At 34.9% G+C, this 20,879-nt stretch overlaps 1 protein-coding gene across 1 annotated transcript in view; it reads right to left on the bottom strand.

Annotated features, from left to right (window-relative positions):
- Window positions 1-20,879, bottom strand: part of AKT3 (AKT serine/threonine kinase 3) — a gene marked incomplete at both ends in the record, with an annotated part of 130,122 nt that overhangs the window by 27,704 nt on the left and 81,539 nt on the right. Inside the window, 5 exons of the mRNA XM_079550795.1 lie at window positions 874-996; window positions 9,066-9,134; window positions 10,191-10,256; window positions 13,976-14,107; window positions 19,830-19,974. Of these exons, the coding sequence (XP_079406921.1) occupies window positions 874-996; window positions 9,066-9,134; window positions 10,191-10,256; window positions 13,976-14,107; window positions 19,830-19,974 (535 nt within the window). The remainder of the gene's footprint in view (window positions 1-873; window positions 997-9,065; window positions 9,135-10,190; window positions 10,257-13,975; window positions 14,108-19,829; window positions 19,975-20,879) is intronic.

Genomic DNA, 20,879 nt, shown 5'->3' with positions numbered 1-20,879 from the left:
CCTCGACCAGACTACTGCATGTATTTGCAATATGTCACAGTATTCCATGTTATTAAAAACAGATTCTGCTATGAATTTTTTTGCCTCGTGCAAAACTTGCCCACCACATTTTTCTTCTCTTCAGTTCCTGCTCCACAGCTACACACAAATAAAGCGACAATGTAAAAAATTTGGGCTTTTCACAAAATGATCTCATCATAGAAATTTGGGTTTCCTCCCATGTAAGTTTGAAGAAGTTCCCGTTGAAAGCAGGACTATTTTCCAAAGAATATGCCCACACTGCATCACAGAGTATCTTCAGCACAACTCAAAAGGAGCTTCAGGCAATACAGCTGGTAACACAACTGCCAATCTAAGACACAAAAGCCAATCTAAGACAAACTGCATTCCAGCAGTATCTATTTTTCCCAGTATACGAAAGACAAAAAATCTTAAGGCTGAAATTCTTCTATTTAGGTATGCTAAACTATTTAACATGTTTTCAAAACATAGAAGAACATATTTCTTTGGTGAAATACGCAGAATACCATCACATTTTCCCAATTCTCCATTTCCCTTATTTGGAGACATTAACTACTTGAGATTTGTCTGGAAATATGAGCTAAGTTGTAGCTAAAAGGGGGAAATAAAAAACATTGGAGGTTTAAACCTCCTTCAACTAGCATCATGAAGGAACACTTTTTTGAGCAATGTGCCTATGGATTACTGTGCCAAAGTGGTTCCTTCAGCAAACACACACTGAACACAGACTTTTTCTCCATTAACTCTAAAGAGTGCAACTTTATAATTACTTTGTGTTTGTCCCAACAGTCTCTGCAAAAACAAAAATTCTGATTACTTTTTTTTTTTTTTCCTTTTTTTTTTTTTTTTTACCTTGAGATCACGGTACACAATCTTCCCAGAATGCAGATAGTCCAGAGCTGAGACAATTTCTGCACCATAGAAGCGTGTGCGGTCCTCTGAGAACACCCGCTCTCTCGACAAATGGAAAAACAGCTGCGGGGTAAACAGCAGGGACAGGATTGTAATAATTACTGATTTAGTGGGGGAAATTAACACAAACATAAAACACCTCTCATCACCATATTGTGATGATAGATAGTATACTCTCAGTGGACACTCAGCACTCTTAGACAGCAGCTGGCTTATCTTTTCCAGGTTTCCAAAGGGAGAAAGCGAGCTGTTAAATCAGCGTTTTAATCAATATACCAATCTTGTTTAAGGCATTCTGTTTGCTACTCATTTAACCTTCAGTTACCAGAGGAAAAAAAAAAAGTACGCAGCAGAAGCATTCTGCACTTCTCCCTCCACCACTTCCTCATATTTTTGTTTCAAGCCACTGAGAAACATCATTAAAACACCTAGAGGCTGGTTCCACCTTCCGTTTTCAGTAAGTTAGCAACCCTTCTTTGCACTGAAAAGAATTCCAGTTCTTGAGCAGACTTTGAACAGGTGAGCTGGCATTTTACACAAACAGCAAATTCATAATGCTAATGATATTACAGTCATTAGAAAAAGCAAACAGAGAGCTGCTTAGGGCTTACAAAAAGGAACCTATGCATTTTTCTCTTTTTCTTTATCTCTTTGCAAAGTTTCTTTGTTTTTTAATCTCTTTTTCAATACTTCATTATTAACAGTAATTTACAGACAGTTGTTTATCTGAATTTTTTTCAGAGAAAAATATTAATCATTATGTATTGCCAAAAATTTTATTTTCAATGAAAAAGAATAAGGTGAAGCTAGAGTTCTGCAGGGTTATCAGTATCTTATCAGATAAAATATCACTCACAGAACCAAAGCAAGATACATACACATATGCAGAATTTGGCTGTATAGTCACTCTAAATTGATAGCTTTGTTTACTATGATTAGATTTAATTAAGAATGGTTGGGAAACTCTAAATAAATATTAGTAAATATGCTTCAGTTATCTACTTAAGGCCAAATAGGTCTTCAAACCATCCTTCAAGTTACAATGCTTTCGTGTTTACCACAAAAGCTAATGATCAACAAAACGTAAATACAAAAATTATTATTTTGTACATTAAATACAGAGTATATTCTTTTTAATTTAAAGGCTCAAAATATCAGACAGTTGAGAATTCCAGAAAAGCAAAGCAGGTTTTTTTTGTTTTTTTTTTTAAAAAAAAAGGGACACCACAACCCAAAATCCAATCATATTCCTTATCTGTCATAACCACAATGTATTTTTCACCCTCAGGAAGTGTACACTGTTTAGATGGCAAAGAAGAATACAAATATTGCTGTAGTTATTTTCAATGTATAGTCTTTTCAAAACCCAATTGAAAACTCAGTCTATAGGGTCTGCTCTGAAAGTAATGTCTCCTACTTTACTATGCTGACCCATGAAGTCAGAGGTGGATGTTGGAGGTATGGCAGTAGAGACTGACCTTTCCTGACAATAACCCACTACATTTTGTTGCTGTGTAACAGATGGCAGCAGAGGGGCAGTCTGACAAATTGTCATCTGACACAGGAAGTATGTAGGAAACACAGGTGTGGAATTGAATTCCTCCATGCGAAAAAAATTGCATCAATTGACATTCAATGACGCTTGTTGAACATTCATGGAGACCAAACAGTGGATATGAGCACAGGGAGGAGGTGGGTGGTGACAGTAATATGAAAGTCAATACACATTCTGTTGCACCACAAAATGAAGAGCATCTTAATCAGCTCAGTGTAAATCAGTGGATCACAACCAGGGAACTGTATACCAAGCTGAATATCAGCTTCAGTGCATTGGAAACAATGGTGGCAACAGTGGAAAATCACAAAGCTTGCACCAGTTGGGTCCCATGAATGCTCACACAGGAACAGAAAAAACATTGTATGCAAGTTTCAGGACCTGTTGAACCAACACGAGGCTAAAGGTGACTGCATCATTACCAGTGATGAGATGCTGTGTCACCACTCCAAGCTGAAGCCAAACTGGCAGCCAATGGAGCAGTGATGTGAATTCCCCATTAAGGAAAAAGTTCAAGATGCAGCCCTCCGCAGGTAAAGTCTTGTGCAGTGTCTTTTGTGATAGGAAGGAGGTGATCCTTCTGTATTTCCTGGATCCTGGACAAACCATCAATGTTGACTGCTATATTGTGACACTTAGCTGACAACTGTCAGTTTTGTCTGCTCTGCCCTACCAAACCCACTACATAGTCTGGATATGGAGCCTTCTGACTTCCATCTCTTTGGGCTGACGAAAGACAGACTGCATGAGCAACATTTCCCTAACAATGATGCCATTACAGCACCTGTGAAACAGTGCGTCACCTCCACTGGTGCACATTATTATAAGCACAACATGCAGGTTCTTCTTCATTGCTAGTCAAAATGCATAGCTATTGGTAGTGACTATGTTGAAAAATAGTTAAAAAAGAAGGCAATTGTTCTGGATTTGCCAAGAGATTGTGAGTCCCTGGGTCAGTTTATTTTAATGTTACATGCAACTAGAACTCCTAAGCTCGAGGCAGAATTCCTTGGAATTCATATTCCAATGTGTCTAGAATGTATTAAAGCTTCAAATCCCCTCAGGAAGCCAACACATGCAATTGATAAGGAAATTAAACACTTCCATTACATATTTAAAAACAACAAGAACAAACAAAAGCAAACAAAACCGGTGTTTTTTCAACTTTATCTTGGATCAGAAAGAAACAATTTTCAAGCAAGAGGAGCTTAAGTAAATGGAAGTCAGTTAGGGTTCCCCTCCTGAGTGAAGAGCCAAGTTACTCTTCCTGAGCTATTTATTCACTGGAATTGCACAGCTGTTCCCACTGCAGCCACTGTACTCTCAGACTGCAGCTAGTACACTATACAAAACCAAAGTCAAAACTCCCCTACAGACTGTGATGGATCAACCTCTGCTTCCCAAGTATACGACCTGTTGGCATAAGCAAACAAATGTTCAAAGCAGACTCTTCTGTGAATCAGAGACCCTGAAGAAAACGCTTTAAGACACGTACATGCAGCCTGATGTCTGCACCCACTAGCTGTGACTAAGCATGTGTGAAACAGCAGGAATCTGGGCCTCACTTCCCTAGCTGGTAGAGTGGGCAGAATGTCTGATGGCAAATATGAACTATTGTGTAAGTAAAACATTATCATTTTAATGCAGTTACCTGTCACAAGCATTCCTCATACTACTTTAGTACCTAGAACAGTTATCAAACCATATATGCTAGTGTTCAACGACAAGCAAGTCAAATACAAATTCGTACAATGGGGTATATGTTAAAGATGCTACAGCAAGTTAGAAAATAGTAATAGAAAAATCAAATTCCATAAAGTTACAGCAGAATTTTCAGCTTATCATTTAGTTTATTATTTCAGAATAATTAGGCCACAAGGCTCTACTCACAACTGACATAACATGAAGTCTGGATTTATTATGTCTGGGAAGGAAAAGAAGAAATCTGATAGCAGGTTATAAAAAAGCTTCCAGCATTTGCACTATTTATTGATTTGCAGTTATTAAACAGGAGAGAGAGTCACAATTGCAATAGAAATAGCTTTGGCACAAAGAAAGTAATTTTGCACATAATTTTATGATGGCATACATGACGGTGCTATAGTTACAGTGAGGATTGTAGCTATAAATTTCCTGCCATGTCTGCATTTAGAAACTGAACAACAATTTTGCCATGGTGCTTTTTTTTCCCTAATAGGAAATGATAATGAAAAAATCTTTACAAATAATAACAAAAGTCAAATATAAAAGCACACTCAACTGCAGAGTCAGTAATTCCAAATACATTTAAGACCCAACCTTACACAAATCAATATATTCAACTCCTACACGTTAGTGACCTACTGAGCATGTTGAATGTCGTATGACTGGCTCTTGCTATTGCACATTGGGTTTGCACAGCTCTGCAGTTAAACATACCTTATTTTTTTTTGGTAGAGCAGCAACAACTGTGACATTGAAACTATTTGTTTATTGTTTCTTATATATAGCACTTCTAAGCAAATTCTATGGCCAGAAAAATATAGGGCCCTTGTTCTGTATAGTATGAACTTTAGGCCAAAGAAAACACTCTCTGTTATGCAGAGTTTAGGAAAATAAGACAGCACAATACTGATAAAAATAGGAAAGACCGCAATGATATTCAGTTATTTTTCATTAGGTAGGTTGCAAATCATCCTTTTTTTCCAGACTGTAATAGCACTTGTTCAATTACACCAAAACATTTGGTCCTCTCTCACCTAATGAATTGAACTAAGAGCTGCAGAAAACAAATGCCAAGTAGAACAGATTCAGAATTCTGGTGTAAAGCAATCATCTGAACAAATTTTAATGTCTGTTTTATTTATCTTTATTACACAGATAATTAGCAATTAAGTTAGTTACACAGTATAGAAGTTTAAATTATGTTGAAAGTGCAAAGCATGAAAGTTAATCAACTTACTAATCAACTGAATCAGTGTATTCTGCAGAGTAATGTGAGTGATAGATTTCACTCCTGTAGCTTTCCATCCTTTAATGCAAAATACCAGAAATAAAAAATGGGAAACATACACTCTGAAAATATTCCCCAACACCAGAGCTGTTCTTAGTATGGTTTTTTTATACCATAGTTCATACGACCCTGTGCATGTAAGGAGCCAGGAGGATATTATAACATACTGCTAACTTACTGTAATCACATGGTTCTCAAAATAATACGGATTATAGAAGAAAAAGTAGGCAAATCCATACAAGCAGGAAAAGCATCAATACAACCTTATGCTCTTTTTTTTTTTTTTTTTTTTTTCCTCCAAACTGTTGATAAGACAGGAGCAGGAAAATGAAAGTCTTGTTAAAGTAGGTGCTTGTCTACGAGTACTGATAATTTTACTCATTTAAAAAACTTACACTAATGTTACTATTTTCAATCAAAATCAAGAACACGGTTTATCATACAATATTGCATATAGTTGGTTACTGAGAATTCATAAAATAGAATTGTTCATCTCAACTAAGCCAGATGAAAGCCAGATTTTCATTAAAATGAAATATCAATGTCTTGGTGCTACCTTAATGTAATTCCTTCATAACAGACATATAAAGAAGTCAGCATAATGCCAGTAGCAGCATTCATGCACTATACTATAGCATAATTTATGATCAATAAACACTGTTAAACACTAACAAAAATGTTAACATTTCAGTCCATAATAAAGACTGTGTCCCTGAGTAACAGAATATGTACTATAAAAGCTGCCATTATAAAAAAATGCACTTAATGTTTCTGTCTGAATAATCTACTTTAAAAAATCTTCCAATATCTTGCTTTTATAAATATAACTACAGAAAATACTATTTTAAAAGTGAAATTAAAAGAAAATTAGGCACATTTATATTTTGTAAACTGTAATAAAAAGCACACACATAGGCCAGTAAAATTGAAGTAGTTACGTTCTCTTCATAAAGGCCTGCCTTTTTAACTGAGTCTAACTGCTTAGATATTAGGCAGGAAATGTAATGCTAAGATAAATTGTTACCAAATTTAACAGGGTTCTAGATTTTTAGTTGATATAGAGATTCGTATTTAGAATATTTTTAATACAATTTCTTTCCCTCCAGAATGAAATTCAGGAACTCCTTTTACTGTTTTCCTTCCTAATCACAGGAAGAGAAACTGAAGATCCCTGTAGTACCGACTACATCTTTTTCATTACTATAATAGAGCAGAACTCTGAATTGTGGCATTATCTTGCTTTCACCTGGGTCAGAGTCAAGGATACTGATAGAAATTTCAAGAACTCTTTCATTCAGAGGACTGTTTGGGTAACTCACTCCTGAAAGATATAATCCAAGAAAATTCCCAAGCAATTGACTAAGGCCCAATTAATTAGGAAGTGAACTTTAATCTAAAGGAAGTCTGAACAGAAACACAACTGAATTTAGCACAGTTCTGGAGAGAAACAAAAGCAACACGGTACTGTTACAGACAATTTCCCACTGGAAAGACACAATTAAAAGTTATGTTTTCAACATCTTCAATGGTTGGAAACTAATGAAACAGAGAGAGCAGTGGAGGAAAACAACAGAAGACAAAAGTCTGTGCGCAGTATAGGAGATAGGCTTCTGAACAGCTAAAATGTTGGCTAAATCTAGTATGACTTACTCCTATTTAATAAGGCTATTTTTACAAATACAAAATTGAATTCCTTAGCAGACAGTGACTTAAGTCTGAAATTCACATGGAAATTTGGTAAAACTAAATATTTTCTTATTAAAAAGGGCACTTTGATCATTCCAGATCATAAAAGAGAAACACTTAATAAATCAAAAGAGTTTCTTCAAGGAAAACTGCCACCGAATAAAGGGCATTACTTCCCATTAAGGTCAAAATCTGCGCTTAGCTTAACTGAACTAGGTGACCATCAGAAAGAACACCAGAAACAGTAACAAACAACAGCATCACAGCTGGAAAAAAAGTAAGCCATTCTTGGCAAAGTGTATTACAATCATATATTCATTATATTCAAATCCCAATGGGCAAAAGCAGGTTATGAGCAAGAAACATGTTTGCAGCAGTTGCCACAAAGGCACACCACCAAACACAGAAGGAGATGCGAGATATATGCTTAATCAAAACAGGGTATTATAACATCTTCAATTGTAATCAAGGAATCAATGTTCCTAGTGGGCTCTCTTCTGCATTCACATAGGACAGATAGGCAGCTTTCAAGAAAGCAAGCATCTAAACATAAACAGCAGGTCGATGTTAAATGCATACCTTCAAAGTATGAGATTACAAAATGGTCCTGTACAGAAAAGACTCAGAAGAATTAGCTAGTTTAGAAGGAATCATTTTTAAAAGTCATTGTAAATAGCACTCTCTTGATATTTCTGATGTAAGTTTAAAGCCAAATAAGCCAGATGAGTATTCAAAAGAAGGCCGTTATAGCATTACCACTGAAGGAAATTCTGTGTACAATTCCACTAGCCAAAATTGCTTCATTATTTGAGTTTTTATTATTTGAGCTTCATTATTTGAGTAGGATTAATAGATACAAACTTAAGCCATTCTCTTATATGAGAACCCTGTACCACCATGTTCAGTGGTATAGGGTGACCATAAATGACTTAAATGAAAATGAGCCTCAGACTAGGCCCAGAAATTGCCAGAGCAGGGAACACAGAACAGGGACCCCTGGGGTGATCAAGCATGAAGATTATAATGGAAGACAGTTTTATTGTAGCAGAACATAGCAAAAAGATCATGCAAAACATGACATCATGTTGCAACAGTTCCTCAATGTATAAATTGTTTTCTAATCAAAAAAGCAAGGGGAAAACACTTAGTCCTTTAATGCTATCAGGCAGTAAATAGCATACAAAGTATCAAACTCCCCCTGGTTCACACTGTAACGAGGTATAGCCTGAACAGCAACAGACCCTCAAAAGGCAGATGAAATCTTTCTTCCTATACTGCAATTATGTTTAATTCCACTTGACTGGTATAGCTTTTTATTCTCCATACTTCAGTGAACAGCTGGAGGACAGCAACGGCTTACAACACTATAAAAAGTTTTGCACCTATGTTTAAATTTCCAGAGGGCACAGCAAGCAAAAAGGAAGGAAGTAAAGAAAAATACAAACATCCCATTCTTTCCTCCCAGGTATTTGCAATGGCTACAGCAAAGTAGAGGGCACGTATTTCACATCAGGACAAAAGCAAGACTACTTCAGCTTCTTTATAATAGCTTATAAACATGTTGTGCCAGAATATGCTATAAGTACTTGAAGGAAGAAAATAAAAAACAAACAATAAAACAAAGGATTTGTGCTTATCACCCTACCATGAAATTATCTTTCAAAAAATAATAGCCTAATTTTTCAAGAATGGACAAATGCATCATAGTTTTAAAAAAGGTCAACTTTTCTTTTTTTCCACAAAACAGTCAAAAAAAATTGCAAAAAAAAAAAAAAAAAGACCCAACAAACAGTTCAAAAATAACAGAAAGCAAGGAAAGAGAGAGAAATTACGCCCTTTAAAGTGTAACTCAGTGACAGCACTACTATCACTAGTACAAAATGTCTTTTTTAAACTTACCTCTCCTCCATTAACATACTCCATCACAAAACACAAACGATCCTTTGTCTGGAAGGAATATTTCAAGGACTTGCAAAGGAAACAGCAAAAACAAAACAATTATCAATTTGTATTAACCTGGTTTCTTGCACTTTAACAAAATCTGATTTTATCTTCTTAACCAGAAGATTAACTTTTCAATACTGACTTCATTTTGCTGCGAAAAAAAAAAAAGATACCAAAGAAAATCTACAGATGCAGATATGGCCTAAAATTAAGAAATGTAGTAAAACAAAATCATAATGCAGCTCACATAACTTAAAATAGTTGTTTTACTAAATCAGGAAGATATAAAGATACACCTGCACTGACATCTCTGCATGACTTGAGTACAATTATGCCTACTTCTGCTTATCTTTACACTCTAAGATACTTCTGAAGAACTTGTTGACTTGAGTTCAAGAATATTTTGGCCAAGGAATGAAACTGAAGTCCTTTGCTTTACAGCGGTTTTATTTTTCTACATGAGGAAGTTTCCATGTTAGGCATTCCTTTTTTTTAATAGAAAAAAATATATTTTTCCCCTCCTTACAATAATTCAATCTTTTGAAATCAATGAAAAGATTTTCTAATATGTTCTCAAAGAACAAGATTAATAGTTACTTCTACAGAAGTAATTTGTCATGCATATCAAAATTCTCATCTTCTTTTCAGAATTTTCTATTAGATATTAACCAAGTGAAGACAGACATTGAAATAGCAGTGGTTAAATTTTGTTGCTCCATGAGTTGCTTCTGCTGAACTAATTGCTATTTCAATATTTTATTGAAATCTCTGTAGATGGAGTTTTCTTAATAAAAATAACTTCCGGGATAAATATGTAAAATCACGTTTTAAAGTGTTCATATATAAAAAGTTCTGAACAGTTACATTCTACATCAAAATGTGTTTTCAGTACATTTAGGCATTATAAATTTATTAGAAATTTTATTTCTGAATAGTTAAATAAGTACAACACCATTATACATCTTCATGAGAAAGACTTCAAAGTTTGTCTGTAAGTTACGTCCATACTGGAATGTCCAACATGTAGAAAATACCTATTTAAGCTCTAATGGCACATAATATTTAGTTCCTAATACTTACTGTTAAAAAAGGATGTCTGGTGTTTTTCAATACTCTGCTTTCTGTAAGTGTATGAGCCACTTCATCCTAAGAAGCAAAAAATACAAGAAGTAGGTTTTAATTAAGATACAAAATTGCTCTTAGTTTACTACAAGGAAAAGTTAATACTTCCAGAAACACAAATCTACACTGAAGATATGAAAAACGAATGAAATTGCTCACTGAATGAAACTAAAAAAAACCCAAAATATTAAAAGTATTAATTTGTTTTTAGAAAAAAACGTAAAGTAAAATAAGAAATTCAGCAACATACAATTTAACGTATTTGATTTTTCTTCAAATATTGCTTTAAAATGAAGTCTTACAGTTTACAAACACTGCAGGGCAGGAAAAAAACAATAATCTTGGATTTGGTCTTTTTATAATATAGCCATCAGATCTGCAAAGTCATCAGAAATGTAAAGCTCTCATTTGCATCATCTGAATGATGAACACAGGCTGAAATTAAATCAGTTTGCAGGAAAGAATTGCTCTCTATAACTTCCTGAAGGGAGGTTGTAGTGAGCTGGGGGTCGGCCTCTTCTCTCGTGTCATTAGTGATAGGACCAGGGGGAATGGTTTCAAGCTACGCCAGGGGAAATTCAGGCTGGACATGAGGAAGTATTACTTTTCAGAAAGGGTGGTCAGGCACTGGAATGGACTGCCCAGGGAGGTGGTGGAATCACCGACCCTGGGGGTGTTCAAGGAAAGACTGGATGTTGCGTTGAGGGACATGGTTTAGTAGGAGCTATTGGGAATAGGTGAACGGTTGGACTGGGTGATCTTTTAGGTCTTTTCCAACCTTAGCGATTCTATGATTCTATGATTCTATGATTCTATGAAAGGTACACAGCTAGTAGCTGATAGGCAATCATAGAACAAAGTCTAATTTTACAGCATTTTTTTCTTTTTTTAACATTGTCTTGGTGTTTGTTTTGTTTTTCTTTAAAACCATTCAGCCAAAATGGAAGAGTGTCCATGCAAAATCCTTCCTCAACCTCTGTGTGATCCTACAGAAATCACATGAGAAGCACTTCTCTGGCCAAGCCTGCCCTGCCTCCTGGAAGCAAGTCGAAAGATGGCCAGGGAATGCCCTTCCCCATTTCCAGATGGCTTTAGAAAACATGGCAATTCAGAGCAAGACAGTTGCACTCTCCTGTCCCTCAGCCTAAATCACAGGGTTGCCATAAACCCCATGCCAAATGGAAAGAAACTCAGCTCCAGTGCATACTAGTGCCTGGGAAAGCTCATCTGCCCTCTACCTGCCAGCTGTCTCTCCCTCCAGAGCCCTCTCTTGCCTTTCCAGGCAAGGAAGGAGCCTAGATGAAGGGCTCAAGGCCATAGGGACAGATTATGGCCAGTGTTGCCCTCACATTGCCAAGGGCCTGACCTAAAAAGCCAAGAAGCACCCTGCTAGTTTTTGCCATTGACTGTGGCACTAAGCATCAGCTGAGTATTACACTGAACTCAAGACAAACCTGGTGACTAAAACACCAACCATAACACCACATAAGTAAATTTATTTAGATGGAATATGCTTTAATATTGCTGCAAGTAATACTAACGTAAGATTACTGTCCTGGGCATGCTTATGCTCAGCTCTGAAGATAAGGTATCATTAAACTAATTTACTAATTAAACTATTATTAAAGTAAACACAGATGTCAGGAGTTTTAAGATCATGCTTTAAAAACTGTCAAAATAGGGAGTTAAAAAATAACAAGAGTTCTCAGTAATAAATTCTGATGCCATCCAGTTAAGTAGTAGTGCATTATTGAGTATAGACACTACAACTACGTACTGGGAGAAAAACAAAAATTGCTTCAAAGACAAAAGCTATTCTAAAGCATCATGCGTACAACGAAATCAAATAAATCACTTTATCTTGGATCCGACTGGCAATCTGTAATAAGCAGTGATGTTGCAACAACAAATCCAAGAGGCTCACCACCCATCTTTCTAATCTTCAATAATGTGGACTTAGTCTGCAATATTTCTTCAATTGGTGAAGTGGATAAAAAGCCTATTCTCAGATTCAGACTCCAATTGAAAAAGCAGGGAGAACAGCGCACCATTCATAAACTTAGTGAATTTTATAATATGTTAATGACCTGAGGATAGAGATAAGGGCTTATCTACAAATAAACTTTTAATACATACTTATACAACATTGTAGTGTATCCCTATAGAGACTTTTTACGCTACAATGATTAAGTTATTTTAATCATTACTTATTTACTTCCACCTTTTGGTATAATTTTCAATATCGTTAAAGCAGAATTTAAGAAATACACATTCCTGCTAGTTTTACTATTAAGCATCAATTTAGTTTGTACTTTTTAAGTTTCCAAGTGCACACAAAATCAATTTGCTACTGACACTATTCATGTCAGAAAGAATATCACTGAGGTGATATTGACTGTTTTCCGTAACTCTCATTCTTCGTCAGTTGTGATCTGAGTAAAAACTACCTAAATTCTATTGCCTTCATGAGAAGAAAAAATAAAAAGGAATCCACACTTCCCTGGTGAATCATGAGGTTTATATCAAGCAAAAAAATGAAGAATAAGCAAAACAGAAGCTGGTTTTCATGAAGCTCAAAGAAATGTAATCGCCTTTGAGGTTTCTATTCCTTTTTCAAATTTAATCAAGACTGATCAACACATTCAAAAGCTATTAGAATGAGAATGACAGGCAGACAAATGAACAGTGAGATAGCTTGCAGAACTCTGCAGCCCTTCTTTTCATTCACAAGTAGAAAAACTGGAAAACATTTGAATGAATGAATATTTGAAAATACATATAATTCACAACTGCTGTCATCCACAATCAGCTTCCAGGAACTGGTATTACTTGCCTCAAGCATTCAAGAAATTTCCATCAGGCTCACATCCCTCAAAAACCTCTTTACTTAGTAATCACAATTATTTTTTATTGTATAACGATGACAACAGCAAGTACTGTTCTTGTTCCCAAAGCTGTCTTGAGCAAGTAGGGTTCAAAACTTTAGCATTACGAGAAACAAAGTTCAGATCTTCAAGTTAAAGCTGGATAGAATTATCACCAACCACAAGGGCCAATAATGTTACATAAATCCAATGTGACTGACAATTTCAATTTAAATAATTTCTACAGACTTCAGCCTCAGATTTCTTTTTTGTACCTCAAAAACTGGAACAATAAAATTGTTATTCCCATGCACAGCTAATCTTATCTAACAAACCAGGAACAGCATATTACATTAAATTAATTAAATTAATTAATTAAAGTAATTGTATTTATCTGACTAAACTTGCAATTCACTTTAAAAATGTTTAAGTACATAATATACCCTACAATGTACTTTTTCTATTTATAAGCTTAGATGGCACAACTTTCCTGCACAGTGAATTCTCTAAACGCTTTAGCATGCTCTAGGTTACTGAACAGTGGAAAAAGGAGTAAAAAGATCTGTACATGTTAATTTTGTTAACTCTTGTTTTCTGAAGATACACATATATTCTATTAAAATCAGTTACCATAAAAAATAAAAAAAATCAAATATAGCTTACTATAAGATGCTGATTATTCCATTAAAAAAGAAGAGAGAAGAAAAAGAGAGGGGAAGGGGAAAAAAAGGAAAAAGGAAAAAGGAAAAAGGAAAAAGGAAAAAGGAAAAAGGAAAAAGGAAAAAGGAAAAAGGAAAAAGGAAAAAGGAAAAAGGAAAAAGGAAAAAGGAAAAAGGAAAAAGGGGGAAGGGAAAGAATTAAAAATACAACCTTCCTTACCTTTGCAATAATTACTTCTTTTTTCAAAATCTTCATAGCATAGTATTTCCCACTAGCCTTCTCTCGGACCAGGATAACTTTGCCAAACGTGCCTTTGCCCAGTAGTTTTAAATAATCAAAGTCATTCATTGTCTACAAGGAGCAAAGAACAAGCAAGGATTAGCAAGACGTAAGCTATGCAGTTCCAAAATATATTCAAAATGCTTCTGCAAACAACCAAATGGTATTACCAATATAAAAAGATCAGTTCACAAAACCTGAGCCACACACACAAATCAGTATAAAGTTGAAGTTTATGATCATAGACTTAAACACTGCCTTAACTGATCAAATCTTCCAAAAACTACTGCAATGTGCTACAACTAGAGATGCACAAAACCAGGGAAATTTACAAGTAAGTAAAAAAACAAATTAATAATAAGCCTATATATGTATTGATACATAATTAATACAAGAAGCTTGTATTGGTTTTAAGATAAATAATTATGAAACATTTTCCTGTCAAAATGAAATCGCTGATAATAGTGAACTCTAGGAGTCTGCATCATGAACATATTTTAGAACCATAAGACAATCATTACTCAAGCTCAGGAAAAGTACGTAGTTCAGCCACAATTCTACCTATCTTTCTAATATTTAGCCAAAGCCTAAAACAATTACTTCTCTATAAATATCTTTTAATTTCAGACACTGATTCAAGTACTCATTAGAAATATTTACTATGACACTACTATCCTTTCAACGTACTAGCCTTTTCTTTATCAGAATTCTAAATTTATCTTCCATTTACTCTTTCTGCAGTCACATTCCTGCTATCTCAAACTTCAAATAATTTTGAGCTTTCTTCTTTGATTAGGAAGGAGGAGTAAAACTATAAGAGTAAAAAAAATACACTGATTTATTACCAGAACCTATTTAAACTTTGAGCCTGTTCATAGAACTGTTTTTCTTAGCTCTGCAAATAACCACAGGACATATAAACACAGGACCTTTTCCTAAGGTTGTAAAACACTCATTAAGTGATGGAGAGTGGGTGGAATTAAAGGTTTTTTCTGCAAGGGGACAATGCTGTCTTTACCAGAAAGTACAACCATCAATCTGTAAAGCTACTCCAATGATAGAAATATCAAGTAATAGTTAGTAGTTGCTTTTTAATAAATTTTGAGGATATGCAGTCAATCTGAGGGTAGATATCTCCAAAATGGAAGGAACATTATTATTTATACTCTTAAATGAAACATTCAATCTAATAAAAGTATTTATCGTATTAGTTAAAATAAGAAATACAAGGAAGTATCAGGAAAAAAAAACAGTGATAAGGAAATTACACATGTTCTAAAATAAATAGATCAGACAGAACAAAGTTTGAATAACAAATTCATATTCTTCAGGAGACTTTCAAGATGACTTTCATTCTGTATATTATATATCACCTACTACATTGACAGTTTTTAAAATATCATTTATTATCTAATTCCTCTTAGCTACCTCAAAACACAAGGGGAGCATTAAGAGAATAAAGAAAGAAATGATGAAAATATACACATGGACTGTCACTACATGCCAAAATTTTAGTTTTGTTTGAATTCTTTCCATTAAATGTGTATTTCCACTCATATTGATAGCTAGGGATTCCAATAGCAAAATACAAAACAAGTCACAGTAACTAATATGGGAAAGTCACAATTTACGGAAAAACAGATCTGTTGCACATGTACATGCATGCGTACTCATAAACATGCAAACAAAACTTTCTCTTATCTTAGCTAAGTCCCTCTATTGTCCCACTGCTGACTGGTCAAAAACAGCACAATTTTTTGCTTGTATCAATTCAAAAGAAATACATTCAAGGTCATGTGTTCTAGCTTGGGAATTTCTGAAACTTACCCTATTAAAGAACATTCTCAAAATATTCTTCTTCTTACCATTAACGGATATAATGTATACGTAATGCTGTGATCCAAATGCTACGTGGCAACTGCTATTCCATCAACTAAAGGGAAGATTTCTCAAATATCACAGTCACTATTTTGAAAAGTCAGAACATCTACTTTGATAGTTTTATGATAACCATCAAGCAAAAAGAAACCGTCTTTAAGTTAAAGCACTGAAAACTGTCAAAATTCACACTGGTAAGTTCCCACGCCGGATGTGGCTGTGGGCAGCCTGGTCTGGTGGCTAGCAACCTGCGTGTGGCAGAGAGGTTGAAACTAGATGATCACTGTGGTCCCTTTCAACCCAGGCCATTCTATGATTCTATGAAATTCAAAATGCATTTAAAAAACAATTCAGGCAGAAGAGAGTAATTCAGTTTACCCTAACTTTGTACTGCATTCCCCCACATAGATAAGCCAACAGCTTTTATGACAAAGAATACCTAATGAACATAAAAGTTCATCACTTCTAACTGTCAAAAATTTGTCGGACCATAAGCTGCAAGGAAGGAGTAACTTTTTCCATAATTCCAATCATCCTTGAGAGGCTGAATTTAGAGAGAGAACATCTGAATTTGAACAAAGACAGTTCATAATAGCAGCCCTTTGCCTGTACACAGAAGGAGGATATTGGCTCAACATGACCGCCGACATGCTGCCCTTAGCATCAAGCCAGTCAAATTGAAACTCATTTGCCTAAAATTTGTTTACATCATCCATCAAAGCAGTCATGAATCTAGCTGCAATCTTGCTAAAAACAGATTTTTTAAAATGCAGATTTATAAAAGGAAGGTAATACTTCTGAGAGATTTTGAGCCGTGGCTTAACAGCAGGTTATGGTAGCAGTGATAGTTCTAAGAATAAAGTATCCTGATGCTGTCATTCTTCAAAAGCTTAGCAGAAGGCTTAGAGATGATATTCAGTGCAGGGTAACTCAAAAAGTCTGCCAAAGAACACAAGACCTTGAGAGATAAAAACACAGATGCCACAGCTAAGAGTGTACTGAAAACTGGTGAAAAAATTGAAATACTTCCTAAACCTGAGAATGTTGGTAAGCAAATTTGGAGGCTTCCATAAGATTGATTTCTGTTTTCTTCATAATTTTCCCACTTTTTTCATTCCTACTGAACCCTGAGAAGTGAATTTTTTTTGCTCATTATGTTGTACTTCGGCTTCTCTGAAAAAATCCACTCTTTATTCATGCTGAACCCTGAAAAACAAATTCGCAAACAAATAACAGAAAACTGTCCAAAGAACTGCATGATATTCAGCTTTCTGTAAAGCCTATTTACTCCTGCTATGTATTTTCTTTTCAAAACAATACACTTTACTGTGGTTATTGAAATTCCTACCAATCAAAAACTACTTTTAAAATATTCCTGATATACACAAGGAGTATATGACTGGGAATTTTCATCTGACTTCATCCGGAAGAAATTTTACTTAACAGAAATAGTCTAGCAAGGAATAAAAGCAGTTTGCTAATTGTTTTTTGTATTTGAAATGTTAGTGATGATATTACTGTGGAACTTCAGTGGCACACTGGCACCATTAAAGAACTGCAAAATAAAAAGGTGTATTTGGCTCTTCCAGATAATACGGACAGAGGTGCTGCAGAGATGTTGCTGCCAGGCTGCTCAAAGCAAGTTCAATTACTTAAAGACTGTTTTCTTTGTAAACCTGTTGCTACTTTTTTTTTTTTTTTAAAGAGAAGAAACAGACCCACTTCTCTCCATCTTACTTCTTAATCTGATTATGCTCTTCTACTCGTATGAATACCATCTGGTGCGTGCACAAGCAAAATTCACTGTGTGCAGATACAAAATCAGGTGACTAAACAAGCTTTTTGGACACAATATGCAAAAAAGAATTGTTGAAATTGAAAGAAACCTAATATAAAAAAGGCAACACATTAACTAGATATAACTGAAGTGGTTCTGATTCTGTTAACAAATACAAATGCTTAAGCGGAAGCTTTTCAGAAACAGTTCTACAAAAAACTATTTCCTCTAATTTCAATGAATACAAAAGGAGCAACAAGGGAGTCCCCTTTATTAAGGTTACTCAGGACACGTTATTAAAAAAACTTCTGAGCATTTTTTGCTAGGTCTTCCATAAGTTTTAAATCTGAAGTGGAATTTTGAGTTTTGGCAGAAAAAAACTTCCTTGATGCTATCAGCGTGCTTTTCAGTGGCTACACACACTTCATTCTGAGCTATCATTAGGTGCTGAATATCACCATTTTTTATTTCACATTTGATTTGTAGTTTGCTCTTGGTTTGCTGAGAAATACATTATATTTATTCAATAGCACAGCACATGCACTGTCCTGGAATTTTACTTGGGTACATTGGAATTTTACTTGCTACTTACAGTGTAAGCAGCAAGAAAGAAACAGAACTGATCTTCCACCTACTCTTATTCCCATAACACTTTTGTTATATGGGAAAAGCACTGTGAACAAGGAGAGCATACGTTTCAGATAAGCAACTTATATTAGACCACATTTATTTTGACACCATGAAAACTCCTGCTGTTATGCAGTGTTTTTGTAGTCTACTAGGAGGATACACAAGCTTGGCATAGTGGTCAGATCTTTAAAAGAGCAAACCCAAATCCCTTCCATAATCATACTGCCTCTCATAAAGACTGACACATCTTGAACACAGCCTCCGTCTTGCTGTCACTTATTATATTTTACCCTGGAGCACAATCACTAAATCTCTGTGCTGCAAGGCTAAAAGTTCAGTGTCAAGCTCTCCAACCTGACAGTTCATGATGAGAGTATTGTCATGCCTGTATGTGATTAGTTTTTCTTTTTTAAGCAGTGAAAAAAAGCATAGAAAATTATGTACAATGAAACTACATGAAATAACCATGCTTGTATTGCAAACTCATGTTCTCAAAACTTAGGAAATGACAGAATTAAGATTTCTTGTAACACCCTGTTCCTAAGGACACAGCTGTCAGCCACTGATCTTTCTATAATTCTTGCCTCATAATTCTTGCAATGTACACGATTCTTTTTCACTGTCCATCATTAAGACACATTCTGTGACACTAGCTAAGATTATTTTGCTGTCTGCAGACTTCCACTTAATTTTGCACAGGTTTCATTTTGTAGCTAGAAAGAATGAAGCCAATCCTATAGAATCCTGTTATTATTTCTCATGTAATTTCAATGCATTTTTTTGAGTCTTGTCAATTCTGTCTAATAACTGAGAAACATCCACTCAAATTCTTCATTATTCTTAAAGAGTAGTTTGTACATCCAGAAACACAGGACAAAATGGAAACCCAAAATAATAAGGCGAATTTTACATGACACAATATTTGAAACATAATGTGTTTATCCTGTTGACTCTGGAGATATAACTACAAGTGTGCTATAGACAGCACTGTACACATCCCTACTTACTGCAGAAGCTGTGAAGGATTCCAAAGAAATAAGATACTGTTTTCACTGAAAATTAAAGCGAAGTTCTTCCAAAAAAACAGCAAAAAAAAGGTCAATAAAAGCTAAATTCTGCTATCCTTTCTCATGCAAATCATTTAATTTGTACTGGGCATTACTTGCATGAGAAAGTGGGTAAACACTTTTCTAAAGAAAATATTTTATTCCCATACTTCTGGAAGAGTAAACAAACATAAAGGGAAAAACAAAAATAATATTCAAAAAACAAGCAGATTGTTTACATGTGCCTGAATGGTTGAACTCTGCCTTTGAAAGGTGGTGTACCAGACAGCATAATAAATAAATAAAATTAGAGCAGTACAGCTTTATTGAAATAAGTATGTACTTCTATGCTTGTAGTACACTGAAAATAATGTAGAGATATTATTGCTTCTATATCCTACTAGATCACTTTGCAGAAGTTACTTACATATTAATCTTATTAGTTATTTTTGAATGTCATTACCTTTCTTTTATGATGAGTTGTTGAAGCATCCATCTCCTCTTCACCTATATTGTCTATTTGTGAAGTTGGACTACAGTTCATCCTTTCCTCTTCCTGCCTCTGAAGTCTGTCTGCTACAGCCTGGATTGCTTCTGTCCATTCTTCCCTATCATGAACAAGTCAACAATCTTATTAGAAACTTCTAAAATTCATCCAAATAATTTGTTTATATTGTTTTCCACATGCTACATTGCTTCAACATGCAGTTCTCATGTCACACAGCCAAAGTCTCATACAATTTAATATTTTCAGTTTCCTTCCATATTCTGCATGATGGATGAGGCGCTAAGGTTGATCAGTATCAAAAAGAATCAGTGCTTAGTTTATTTCAAGAATTAACGGTCTCTGATTTTATAAATACTTAAATACTAAAAACTTGAAAATTCTTGTCAGAGTTATAACACTACTCAGAACTTAGTATGTCATGTCCTACCTGACACACAGTATATGATAACAATCCAGTCAAGAGAATGTCCCCCCTCACCATAAGAAAATAATTGAGATTTATTAATAATTAATAATAATTAAAATTTATTAATCTACAGTATGTGTTCATCTCTTTGTCTATTCCCTCTTAAACTTAAACTGTTTGGCTAATTTTAAATTCCCCTGAGAATCAGAGGTTCTCAAAAATAATTAAATTCCAAAAAGCATCATGAAAACAATAGATTTTAAATGGTAGAATTTAAAATGGTGTAAGTGAATATACTAATAAAAGAAGAAACAATGCAAAAATAAAATCATTAGTTATTTATTGGTATGAACAGTATGACCATGGGGCAGTTTACTCTGCACTTGACCTAATAATGCCTACTGATGGGGTCCACTTGGGTCAGAGGGGGAAAAGAATTCTGGCCCAGAAAGTATTTGGGCTCACTGACAGGGCATTAAACTAGGGTTAAAGGGGGTGAGAGCGAGCCTGCCCATATGCTGGTGTGAGACAGTAGAGCTAAGTTAGAGAGACAAGGTGCTAGTGGGACTACAGGTTTTTTAGAAGGGATAGGTGACGGA

This window comes from Tetrao urogallus (genome assembly GCF_951394365.1).
Source record: "Tetrao urogallus genome assembly, chromosome: 2".
Lineage (NCBI taxonomy): Eukaryota > Metazoa > Chordata > Aves > Galliformes > Phasianidae > Tetrao > Tetrao urogallus.
Note: the sequence above shows the minus strand (reverse complement) of the source record. Positions and strands in the feature narration are given on the sequence as shown.